Genomic DNA, 13,019 nt, shown 5'->3' on the forward strand with positions numbered 1-13,019 from the left:
ATTTATTTTTGAGACAGAGAGAGACAGAGCATGAACGGGGGAGGGCCAGAGAGAGAGGGAGGCACAGAATCTGAAACAGGCTCCAGGCTCTGAGCTGTCAGCACAGAGCCTGACGCGGGGCTCGAACTCACGGACCGCAAGATCATGACCTGAGCTGAAGTCGGACGCTTAAGCGACTGAGCCACCCAGGCGCCCCTTTCATAATTCTTTATATTGTCTGATATGGGGTAAATGAGTATATACCATTTTTTTTTTTTTAGGAGAAGCAGCAAAGCTGTTTTCTTTTTTGGAAAAGAGAACATCCAAAGCCAAGATCTTTGTTAAAGAAAATCTGAGACTGCTTCTGATGAACTAAGAGACTGACCTTTTGACCTTTTGGTTCAGTGGGCAAATTAGCATTCTTGACAGTCCCTCCTGGCTGACAACACTCTAGCCCTAGCCGTAATCCTAAGAGGTGTACAATTCAGCCATTCTGAGATGAAGGCAGATATCCTAAGAACACGGCATCAATTTTTCAGGAAAGTGATCCATGGTCCCCTGTTATTTGAAAGCAAGTTTCTGAAATCTGAATGATATTGTCATTTTAATTTCATTATAAAACCGGAGATACATAGTATCCAGGGAAAACCCTTGAGATATAATAAAATCGCCCAAGAATGCAGCAAGCCTTTTAAATTTACATATTTCAAAAAGAAAAAAAAAGACATTTTTATGGAATCCGAATGTTTACAGTAAGCTTCAAATATGCATAGATGTTTAGGTCTAGGGCTTTATGTTTTGCACAGTAAGATAAAGGACTACAGAGGGAAATAGATTAATAAAACCAGTCAAAAGCACAAACTGAGAAGTCCCTCCATTTCACTCAACCCCCCTACTGAAGTTTCTGCCTAAAACCAATGTCACTCCTGGGTCTCCTACCACCTGCTGCTTTGTGGCAGTTGATGGTTTATAGCAAGACATGAGCCAAGTCAATTCAGCAGATCCTGACTACAAAAGCTTCCTCTGTGCTTAGTCCTGAAATGGAAAAGATGTGATTCTAGTCTTCTAGGATTTGCTTTCCAGGACGTCAGAAGTGAACAAGTAATCTGGCCTCTAGGGAACATATTAAAAGCAAATGGAATCAATTTATTTATTTATTTTAAGTTTATCTATTTATTTTGAGAGAGAGCAGGGGAAGAGCAGAGAGAGAGGGAGAGAGACAGAATCCTAAGCAGGTTTCATACTCTTTGTGCAGAGTATAGGGCTTGAACCCACGAACCCGTGAGATCATGACCTGAGCTGAAATCAAGAGTTGGACGTTCAACCAACTGAAGTGACCCTAACAACAATTTAAAATATAGCAATAAATACACAGGATTAAACAACAGATAAGAAACTTTGGTAAAACGCTTCTAAAAGTGCTTAAAGGTCTATAAAATTAATGTTTGAAGAATGTTCAGTCTATTCCTTCACTAGTCAATATCGTATAAAGAAACGAATACCGGGGCGCCTGGGTGGCTCAGTCGATTGAGCGTCTGACTTCGGCTCAGCTCGTGGTCTCATGGTTTGTGGGTTTGAGCCCCGCATCGGGCTCTGTGCTGATGGCTCAGAGCCTGGAGCCTGCTTCAGATTCTGGGTCTGCCTCTCTCTCTGCCCCTCCCTGACTCATGCTCTGTCTCTCTCTCAAAGATAAATAATAAACATTTTTTTAAATTAAAAAAAAAAAAAACACGTACAGCCTAGCTCTGGCGCAGGCGGTGTGGAAAGCGGCGTTGGGGCCAGGCTGTAAATCCATTTTGTTCCGCCAGCTAAGAAGCTCGGATCCTGTTAAGTGAAAGGGAGCCAGCGTACGTTTGTAAGCAAAGAAGCGACAAGTATAAATCTGTGTTCTCTGGTGACAGTGAGGAAGAAGCAAGGATAAAACTTAGGCCACAGAGACTGCCAGAAATGATGACAGCCCCAACGAAGCCGCTGATGGAAGGCTATAAAAGAAAAAATAAGCGGAGTAAAACAGCTGACTTATCGGCATTTGGAAACTGGGTGAGTTCCTTCATAAAATTATTTGCAGAGTCTCATCCTGGGAAGAGCGAAGTTAAGAGTCAAACCGAAAATGTAATGTTTTACAGTGTGTTCTATGTTGAGTCACTGAGGTAGACATAACTTTGTTTTGGTCATCCAGACCTGGCCACGAAATATTAAGTTAAATATGGTCTTCCTAAGCAAAATGAAATAGTTCAGTCAGTAGTATTTAGCCTTCTTCCCCCCAGCACCCCCGTCCCCCTGCACCGTACTTGAGAAGATCTTAGTAAAACCAGTGGAACGTATGACCTGCTGAATGACAATCCAGGGGGGACTGAACGGTGGGAAACAGGGGCTGTTCCGAATAGACCAGAACAGGAAGGAAGCCCTGGGAGGACTGAGCTTTTAAGTCTTCCCATTGATGACGCTCTGAGATCCAGTCTGAGCCCCACATGTGCCCTCTGAAAGGACATGACGGTGTCCCAGCCCAGCAAAACCAAGGCCTGAGGGAAGTTGATAATACTGCCCTGACCACCAGCCACGTCTATGCTTAGGGGAAAACCACGGGAACTTCCAGGGGAAGCAGCAGCAGACTTCCCTCTTTGTCACTGGACCCCATCAAGTAAGTGTAGGGAGGCCAGGCTCAGAGATTCTGATTTTCTGTCTCAGGGCAATGGGAGAGGGAGAGATTAAGCACAGCTGAGGCTTGGCTTGAACAAAGAGACCCGAGAAAGATGCCATTAACGGAGAAGTTACGAAAATGAGGAAGATGGAAAGGTTTGAATAACAGAAGACGTCGACCGTGAACGGTGAGCGTCATGTTTGAGGTCCTGGCGGTCCATGGTTTCTCTTTGACGAATGGCAATAATATAAATCAGTGAAACACGTTAGTCAATTTTGTCCACATGTTGCATTTCTGGAGGAATAAGCTTACTACTTATATTGAAGGAGACAAAATATTCCACGGACTGTTGCTCGCTCTTTCTCTGTAAGTTTTATCACACATGGATTCTCCTCTCCGGACCACCAGAGTCCTGGGGTCTGAAGGCCAAGTTGGGCAACAGACTATACAAGTTAGTGAATAATAAAAACGTCTGCATTTATCAGCCACTCTCTTCCAGGTTGAGATCTGCTTTGTAAAGCATTATGATTGCAAGTAGTAAGTGAAACGGGCTTGAATATGCCCACAGCTTTCATCTAAAGGAATTTAGAGCTGCTCTCACAGGCAAGCCATTGCTGGAGAGAGTGGGGCAGCTGCCTTTGATTGTCTGAGTGTTTCTCCTTAATTTCACACTGTGGGAGGCGCTAAAGGGAGCCTGGAACTTAGTTACAATTTTGGTAGAAATGTTGCATTTGTTGCTGCTAACCCTGATCCACACAACTCCAGGTCACTGTTTTCAGAATTCTGGCACATCAATGAAAGATATTTGCTGTAAAAGTGAGCTCATTCCCTCTGTACACAAGGGGTGTGTGTGTGTGTGTGTGTGTGTGTGTGTGTGTGTGTGTGCATGTGTGCGCATGTGTGTGCGCATGTGAAAGTCAAAACCTAAGGCAAGTAACTTCACGACTCACCTTTTATGGCAGGTTCTAGAATACCTCTCGTCTTTTCTTCCCTCCCCACAGGTGCCTCGGGGAAGACGTTTTCTGCTTAAATTGACTCTCACTTTCAGGTGTGCCTTTACACGCCCCGTTTGTTGCCTGGGCCTCTCAACACAGCCTCACAAATCCCGGTAAGTCTCGCCTTCTGTCTCACTGACAACTTGGTGTTTTTTGGGTTTTTTGGATTAAGTGAAGGAATCAGCAAATTCAGAATTTGTTGGGTACATGGGGAGCCAGCGTAGAGCATATATCAGAGAGTGATTATCATTACTTTCACATGAACGATAAATAATCAGGTAACGTTTATACAGAAGACATGTATACACAATACAATATCCAATGGGAAAAAGTGGTGCTTCGTGCACAGTGCAGCCCGTGACTTGAGCTTTTCTGCTCCTTGGAGGAAGCTTCCATGGATGTAATGTTCAGCAGCACAATTTAAATTGTGTATTAGGCGAATACCTGTTTTATCATGGTGCTGTAACTTGTGACAATGGGGGGCAAGTTCCAATTCTATGGAGCCACCCATATCTTCAAAATATACTGTTAATATCTTAGGTGTGTATAAATCGGAAGCTTTAAGGGAAAACCTGGGGTCTGCTGGCATGGAAAGAAAGAGCTTTCTCGCTTCACGTTCTGTGTTCCTCACTGCGATGCAATTTAGGCGACACAATTTAGGCGACACAGTTGAAATCTCTAATTATTCCTGATGTAACGTGGGGGAAAAGAAAGCACGAACTCGATGGATGAGGGAAAGTTACGTGTAAGATTTCCATGAGAACGGTCATGTGTAAATGTGTAAAATAACCCATTCGAAGTGTGCCAGAAAAATAATTAAGGACTGATATCAATATATAGATTATAATGTCCCCCAGTGTTGGAGATTACTGTACAATTTGCAGAAGGAAGGCTACAGGCGGGCTGTTTACCAGACACTGGCTGCACGTGTGGGTCAAGCACCGTGTTGGGAAGCTTGACAGTAAATCTCTCTCATGTCTTCATCTGTTTCCTCCACATTTTGAAGACAAAATAAGAAACTCTTTGACAAGATGTCGGCTTGAGCACAGCCTGCAGGTGAGGACAGATGAGGTAATGTTCGTAGTCAGTAAATTAAAATTGATCAGCAGTGCTGGGAAATTAGTTACTGTCAGTTTCACATCCTTGACTGTTGTTGGAATACTGGGTAAGGTTTAAGGCCACTATCCTGTAGCAGCATCTATGAAACAATTAGCAAAATGCAATCACCGCCTTTGTAAGTATATTTTCATGCTCCTTGTCCAAATGAGGGGTGATACTCTGCTTATTCATCCCAATTCCTTTTACAAATGCCATGTAAGCTCACCAATGGGTTTAGCAAGAAAATGTTTTCAGGTAGCCCCTGTGAAGCTTTGCAACGTTCAGTCCTGGCACACCAGCCAGAAAAGCAGCACTAATTAGATGGCAAGCCTGGTGAAGGAGGGTGTGGAGAAGATGACCGCTGAACCTAAACATGTGTTGTATGTGTAGACGTGGGTTTTACAGTGGGCGATTTCAGAAAGCAGAATTTGTAAATGTCACCAGACTATATACTCCAATACCCCTCGAGTTTGGGACTTAGATCATCTAAAATGGGAAGCAGAAAACTGGGAGCAAGACTAGAGCCGTGCAACTTATGGAAACGGAATGCGGGGTGACAAGGCCCCGGATAAGGGCACTGTTGGTAATTCTTCCGTAAGGGGATGGGGCTGCTCTGTGCATTGTAGGAAACTCTTTAGAGCATCCCTGGTCTGTCCACTAGATGTCAGTAGACCCACCTCCTCTACGTGACAGCCACAACTGTCCCCAGACTTGGTGTTCTCTGTGGAGCAAACGAACACTTTGAGAACCATTGCGTGGGTGACAAGTAGGAAAGCTGATACGGGCATTTCCAGTGTAATTACAGGGATCAGCCATAATCCACCTTCACTGAGAAGGAAGGGGATTCTATTTCGGGAGATAGAAGGAATTAACTGGTAACAGGATGCCAAGAACCCACTTGCAAAGTGACATAGGGAAGTAAGAAAATGAAGGATGATTTCAGTCACCCTTTACCACATTTTATTGGACACTTCAGGGAGAATAATTTTAGTAGCCTAAATTAACCAGAATTAATTCACCTCTTCATTGCCCGTGCCTCACAGATTTCAGAGATAGCTGGATCAAAGGATTTGAAACCCCAGTTTTGCCACCACTTGGGTGGAGGAAAGAAAGCTGGGGACTCCAGCTCATTTTCTACCCGTCATGCCTCTGTGCCCTGTTGAATCCCATATGTGAATGCTTCGGCCCCAGGCCAGCTCTTCTGTCCTGAAAGCTGTAAATCCTTCACAGGATATGATTCAGGATTGGTTCCCTAAGGATCGTTCTAGATCAGTTCTAAATGGAGACAAGGACCGAGAATGGATGAGCTCCCTTAGAGTTTCTTCCAGCTGTGACATGAAGACAAACTTAGGAGTGCGGAGGAGTGATTACACCTATAGCCCTATTTATCTCCCAGGTGCCTCCTATCACAATATTTAACTCTTCAGGTTTAAAGACACGCTGGGACTCTGGAAAGCAAAGAAATATGGAAGTGGGGAAAAAGTCAGGAACTAGAAGTCACAGAATAAGGCTGTGGGGAAAGAAGCAGGAGAAAGATGAGCCCCGGTGAACACCCAGGGTTGGGAATTGACATGAGGATTATGAAACCAAGGCCAAAGCAGCCCCAGCAGGGACGGGCCCCTCCAGGGCACAGTCAAGGCCTTCAGGTCAGGACCGATGAGGTGAAGGTGGTGGAAGATCCAGTAATAAAAATCAAGCTACAATATGCTACACATGCATTTAAAGTCAAGGTCAGACAGTGATGTATTTTTTTTTTAATTTTTTTTTAATGTTTATTTATTTTTGAGACAGAGACAGAGCATGAACAGGGGAGGGGCAGAGAGAGAGGGAGACACAGAATCTGAAACAGGCTCCAGGCTCTGAGCTGTCAGCACAGAGCCCGACGCGGGGCTCGAACTCACGGACCGTGAGATCATGACCTGAGCGAAGTCGGACGCTCAACCGACCGAGCCACCCAGGCGCCCCTAAAAAATTTTTAAATGTTTATTTATTTTTGAGACAATGAGAGAGACAGAGTGCAAGCAGCGGAGGGGCAGACAGAGGGAGACACAGAATCCGAAACGGGCTGCAGGCTCTGAGCTGTCAGCACAGAGCCCGCCGCAGGGCTCGAACTCATGAACCGTGAGATCATGACCTGAGCTGAAGTCGGATGCCTAACTGACTGAGCCACTCAGGCGCCCCTATAAGCAAATATTTTTAAAGAGGAGTCATGGAAAAAAATCTTCCCAGGTGCTTCTAAGGTGCCACCAGGGCTCTGACGGTGCTCAGCCCACAGGAGAATTATCGAGAAGCTCAATGATTGTGTCATTCATGCCTTCACTGAGAAACTGGTGATACTCCTTGAGCTAGTATTAATAAGAGAGTATCAATTATTACTAAAAGAAGTATCTATTCTAGTCTAGTTTGGGTTCCTCTTCTAGTGCTCCTCCTCCTCTTTTTTTAAAAATATTTATTTAGAGAGAGAGAAAGAGAGAGGGGGAGGAGGAGCGTGTGAGTGGGGGACAGGGAGAGAGAGGGAGAGAGAGGATGCCAAGCAGGCTCCATGCTGTCAGCACAGATCCCGACCCAGGGCTCGATCTCATGAACCCCGAGATCATGAGCCGAAATCATGAGCCAAGTTCAAGAGTTGGATGCTTAACCGACTGAGCCACCCAGGCGCACCACCCCACCTCCTTTTTTTCAGGGCAAGTCACTCTTGAACTCGGCCGATACATGCTGGGAAACTCACTGTCTTGTATCATGATCTTTGCTGTAGCTTGAAGATAATTCTAGGACTGAGAAAATTCCCAGAAGTCTATTTTCATCACAGAAATGTGATGAACTGTGATACTAAGAAAGTTTGTCCCCCCAAATGCCCTGAAAAAGGCACTCCTTTCATGCAATCTTTTGTTCTCTGGTCAGCATGGTAGTTCTGCCTCTTTCTCTCTACACCTGGGTCCTTAGAATTGTGCAGTCTACATCCCTCCCACCTTCCCCGAAGGAAGGAGATTTTTGCCCATGGTCTGTAGTTGGAAACAGTCTTTCAGTTTGGAATATGCCCTGGGAATGGTCCCTGCTGGAGAGAAACAGGGATGCCCGTGATATTGCCAGTGTAACTTCTTCGATTGCCTTCAACCCAGAGGCCAGATCATCTCAAGCCCTGAATTGTAGGTCATTCACATAAGAATCTCACTGAATTCGGTCTCTTGGGTTATAGAAAATATTTTCAAACTTTGCTTATATTGCCCATTCTTATTAAAAGAATAACTAAGCTGTTAGTCTTTCTGGGCAACATCAGGCTGGGACAGGCGGTTCATGTTGTCCAAAGTGTAGCCGAATGAATGACCAAAGCCATATGCTCTGACTGTGGAAAAGGCGACAAGAAAGCACCACCAAGAAAAAGTGCTCAGGTGACCCGTACAGAATGGACTTTCTGAAGGCTCCATTCTGGATTCTCCTGTGGGTCTTAACAAGGTTCTGTATACAGTCATCAGCCCAAAACTGCAGACTTTTATAAGAGAGAGAAAGAGAGCTCATTTTCAGTTCGAGATGCTGCAGGGGGCGCACTGCTTCTCAGTGAGTCATTTCGTTGTGATGTTGGGCGTCCCATTATAGCCCAGGCTGCGTGCGCTAAGAACTTGATCGCAGAACGAAATTCACCTAAGATCAGGCATTAAAAAAAAAAAAAAAAAGACTTCATAAGGAGGATGGTGTTTGAGTTTAGGAGAGTGGCATTCAAGGCAGAGGAAACAGCATGAGAAGAGGGTTCAGAGAGAGGTGATGTGCCAGTGGAGTGCCAGGCATGTCAGATTAGAGGACTTGGAACGTGGAGGAGGGAGGAAAACACAGGATTCGCTAGGAAAAGCCTCGAAGGATTGAATGGCAAAAATAATTCTCACCTGTAAATACATGGAAAAGCATTTTTGTACTCACTACTATCCAAATAAAAACATTAAAATAATAATGAGGAGGACTGATGAATGGATAAGATGTGGGGTGTGTGTGTGTGTGTGTGTACGTACACACACACAACGGACATTACTTGGCCATCAAAAAGAATGGAATCTTGTCATTTGCAACAACGGGGATGGAACTAGAGTGTATTATGCTAAGCAATATAAGTCAGTGAGAGTAAGACAAGCACGATTTCACTCATGTGGAATTTAAGAAACAAAACAGACGAACATAGGGGAAGGGAAGGAAAAATAAGATTAAAAACAAGGAGGCAAATCATAAGAGACTCTTAAATACGAACTAAAGTTGCTGGAGGGGAGGTGGGTGCGGGGATGGGCTATGTGGGTGATGGGCATTAAGGAGGGCACTTGTCAGGATGAACACTGGGTGTTTATATGTAAGTGATGAATCACTGGGTTCTATTCCTGAAATCAATACTACACTATATGATAACTCACATGAATTTAAATAAATAATAATGATGATGAGATATAACTTTTTGTTCTTTAAATTGACAAAGCTTTAAAAATTCCTAATACTCAGTGTTGGAAAGGGCTCAAGTCAGCAGCTGTTCTCATAGGCTGCTGGTAAGTGTGTACATTGGGATGAAATTTGCACATGGCAGTAACATCAACAGCTTTACACACACACACACACACACACACACACACACACACACACAGTATGCATATATGCATATATATGTACTCTTTATATGCATGCATATATGTTTGTATACACTCAGACACCCAAACACACACATGCTCTTTGAGCCATTATTTCCACCCCATTTAATTTATCCTGGGGAATAATTAAGGATGTGAAGAAAGAGTTAGCAAAATTATTTACTACAGGAAAATATTAAAAACAAAGTACACATCAACCAATAGGGTATTTATTAAATAAATTCTAGTCCCTGCATTCAGATGAAGATAATTTAAGATACTGGTGCAAAAGAGTATTTTACCTTCTTTCCACCCAACCCCTAAGGGGCATATATACTCCTATCGATATTAGGCTTCCCCACACAGTGACTTGGGGGGCCCTCTATCTAGAAGGAATCTCCAAAGGGGGACACAAATTTGGTCTGTGGAAGCCCCCAGGTGATCCTGATGTCCCTCACTAGGTTGAATATTACTGATGTAAAATTGTATTTGTTGGTACAGAGAGATGTCTGGGATGCATTGATTAAAACAAGCATACAGTATGATATCATTTCTGAGAAATACTTTTATGCAAGGGGAACAGTATGGAAGAATGTATACCAAGATACTAACCACTTTTCCCTTGGTGGTAGTCCTACAGATAATATTTCCTTCACTTTGCCTGTCTGATTTTTCTATTTCTTCAATAATGACTACAGACTAATTGCATAATGAAACATTTTTTCTAAATAATAAGAGGACAAAAATCGATTAAAATAAAAATTTGCAGGGGGCACCTAGGTGGCTCAGTTGGTTAAGCACCTGGCACTTGATCTCAGCTCAGGTCTTGATCTCGTGAGTTCAGGCCCCACATTGGGCTCCATGCTGGGGGTGGAACGTACTTAAAAATAAAATAAATAAATAAATACATACATACATACATACATACATAAATACATAAATACATAAAGTTAAAATATGCACAGGAAATTATATTTGTTTCACATTATTTCCTACAAACTATTGCATTCTCTGATTTCAAAAAATGGCAAATATTGGTAAAAATTTTATATACCACTCTTATTTTGAAGGAATTGGGCACTATAGATACTTTGTGTCTTCTTACTCAAGAATCATCAGATAAATTTTCAAATCGTTGAAAATCGATGGCAATTATTGATTCTATCAGTGGCTGACTTTCACCTCCTTTTTTTTTTTTACCTAGAAAAATTGAATTTAATCATTTCCTGACAGAAGGATGCAATTTCCACTGACCTTTCTTTTACACCTTGGTGAGTATTAGTCGTCAAAATCCATTTTCCGCTTGTATTGAATTGCTCTAAAATATTCAGTAAAAATATTTTAAAACCTATCCACCTCTTTTTTTCTGTACTACTATATATTTTCATGGTTTTTGTGCTGTATCATTGTGTCAAGCGACTAGACATGTCAACTCCCACATGTTTACTATCCACACACAGCTGTTTCGATCCTCTTTCGTGGAATATAGTATTATCAGCAGATAATTAAGTAAATTTACTAAAGAAAGTAGACATGGTTTCAGATTCTTAATTTAAAAACATAATGCATTTTAATTTCTTTTTAATTTTTTTTTAATGTTTATTTTTAAGAGGGAGAGAGACACTGAGAGTGTGAGTTGGGGAGGGGCAGAGAGAGAGGGAGACACAGAATCCAAAGCAGGCTCCAGGCTCTGAGCTGTCAGCACAGAGCCTGACACGCGGCTCGAACCCATAAACCACGAGATCATGAGCTGAGCCGAAGTCGACGCTCAACCGACTGAGCCACCCAGGTGCCCCAATGCATTTTAATTTTTAAGCATAAATCTGTTTTGAATGTAGCACTTGTCCCAGTAACAAGACACAATTGCTTGTGAAGAATTTACAGGCAAAATTCCCTCTGACTAAGCAGCGGCTCTTTGCTAAACCCTCCATGCGTCTGCTGTCTTTAATAAGCTGAGAATAATTTACATTAGTCATCGAGAGGATGTTTCCAACAATTACTCTCTTTGATCCTGACTTTTCAATAACCGCCCTGCTTCTGGTTCCTAAGTACTAACTAAATTGCTTAGAATCTTCTCTCCAAAGATTCATGCTGAGTTTCTTCATGGCAGCAAACTTTAAGAATCTCATTTTCTAAATTTGCAATTTCCAAGCCCTGAGGCAATCTCCCCGTTAGATTTGCTGGTGATGGAGGAAAGAAGAATACCTCGAAATAGAAAATGCTCATTTGTTCTCTGCTAAAAATTCTCTGCCACCGAGAGGTGAGCCGCAAGCCAGTGGGAGCAGAGACTGGTGACACATTGTCCCCTAGGACAATGAAGCTTAGATCTGGCCTCAGATGGCCAGAGAAGAGTTGTTGCAATCTATATCTGCCTCGGATGCTCTCTTTGGAACTAAACTAGTGTTCAAAATCAGAAGCAGCTACTGAGAATCGCTGAATCTCCATTAGGATAACTTCCTCACACTTTGCCAAAATTCTAAACCATTGCACAGTGGCTCAGAGATTCCCTCCTCATTCAGGAGACCCTTCTCTCAGGATGAAAGAGCTTCAAAACTAAATTCACCTGGGCAGAACAAAGTCCTCACTGCAGTAGATCCTGAGTTTCTAAATGTAAACTTACTCTGATCTAGCCCAAATCTCTAGGGTCGCCTATGGTCAAACTACCACATCATGGTTACCATAATATATTACCATATATGGTTAATCCCATATCATCGGTTGAACATTTTCTGGTTTGTAGTTCAACCATAGGCATTTATATGAAAACTGGAGCCTATTGAAACACTTTGTCTTGCATTCTGACTAAGGAAGGTTAGGGAAAAGAATCCTAAAATGTGCATTGGCCCCAGGTTTTGGGAACTGGACACGAAGTACAAACCTTATCTAACATTCATTCTTTGTAAGTTTTCTTGCCCTTAATAAATAATGTGTGTTTGTGCGTGTGTGTATATATGTGTGTTTACAGCCTCTAGAACTCTGAAGTGATCTCTAAAGTCTATGAAAACATCTCCTGGGTTTAAGAACATGAGAACGATGTTCTCAAGTTAGAGATTATATAATAATGGTTATTTCTACAAAATGATCCCTCACTTTACAGAACTTTTGCTGTACCTTTTCTTAAAATGACCAGGTCTCCTAAGTTGGTGTTTACTAAGATCATATCTTCAAGTTGTATGTCGTCTTTGAAGAATGCATTGATTCTCTAAAGACACAAGCATCTTTATTTTCTGAACCAATTCCAACTTGTTGCTGATGTGATAATCTGGCAGTTGAAAACTTCAACCCAGGAAGGGTACTGCTAAGGCTATCTGTGTTCAGGCATGAAGCTTTAACTGCTTAGGTTTCCAGCCACTTTGGGCCAAGTATTTGAGCCCAGAAATTCATATTTGCATTTAGAAAATTACATGAATAATAGTTCAATTTCCCTAAGTCCTGGGATACTTTTATTTCTGAAAAGTACACATCTGATCAAAACAAGTTAGGCCAAGTCGGGTTATAAAAACATGTTAGATCTCTAAGGCAGCAATTCCAATAAAAGAATTCAGGATGGAACTTGTCTAGAAGAATAAATCCCTGGAAGGGAAGTCTTAGCTAATCCACACATAGCATTAGCAGAGATTTTTATACCTGACTTGTTTTAAAAAGCCTCCGCCTACAGGAGCCCAAACTTCTGATTAGTTATTTATCTTACAGGTCAAGTCTAGGAAA

At 42.4% G+C, this 13,019-nt stretch overlaps 1 protein-coding gene across 2 annotated transcripts in view; it reads left to right on the forward strand.

Moving 5' to 3' along the window:
• Positions 1–3,595: 3,595 nt before the first annotated feature.
• The window catches only part of LAMB4 (laminin subunit beta 4), a 107,725-nt gene continuing 98,301 nt past the window's right edge, over positions 3,596–13,019 (forward strand). Inside the window, exons 1-3 of one of the 2 annotated variants that reach the window (XM_053897273.1) lie at positions 3,596–3,728; positions 4,632–4,671; positions 10,516–10,582. In XM_053897273.1, coding sequence (XP_053753248.1) covers positions 10,549–10,582 — 34 coding nt within the window. In that variant the 5' untranslated portion in view covers positions 3,596–3,728; positions 4,632–4,671; positions 10,516–10,548. The remainder of the gene's footprint in view (positions 3,729–4,631; positions 4,672–10,515; positions 10,583–13,019) is intronic. The other variant, XM_053897272.1, reaches the window with a different exon arrangement.

Source organism: Panthera pardus, unplaced genomic scaffold, assembly GCF_024362965.1.
Source record: "Panthera pardus isolate Hobbes unplaced genomic scaffold, ASM2436296v1 HiC_scaffold_8, whole genome shotgun sequence".
In the NCBI taxonomy this organism is placed as follows: Eukaryota; Metazoa; Chordata; class Mammalia; order Carnivora; family Felidae; genus Panthera; species Panthera pardus.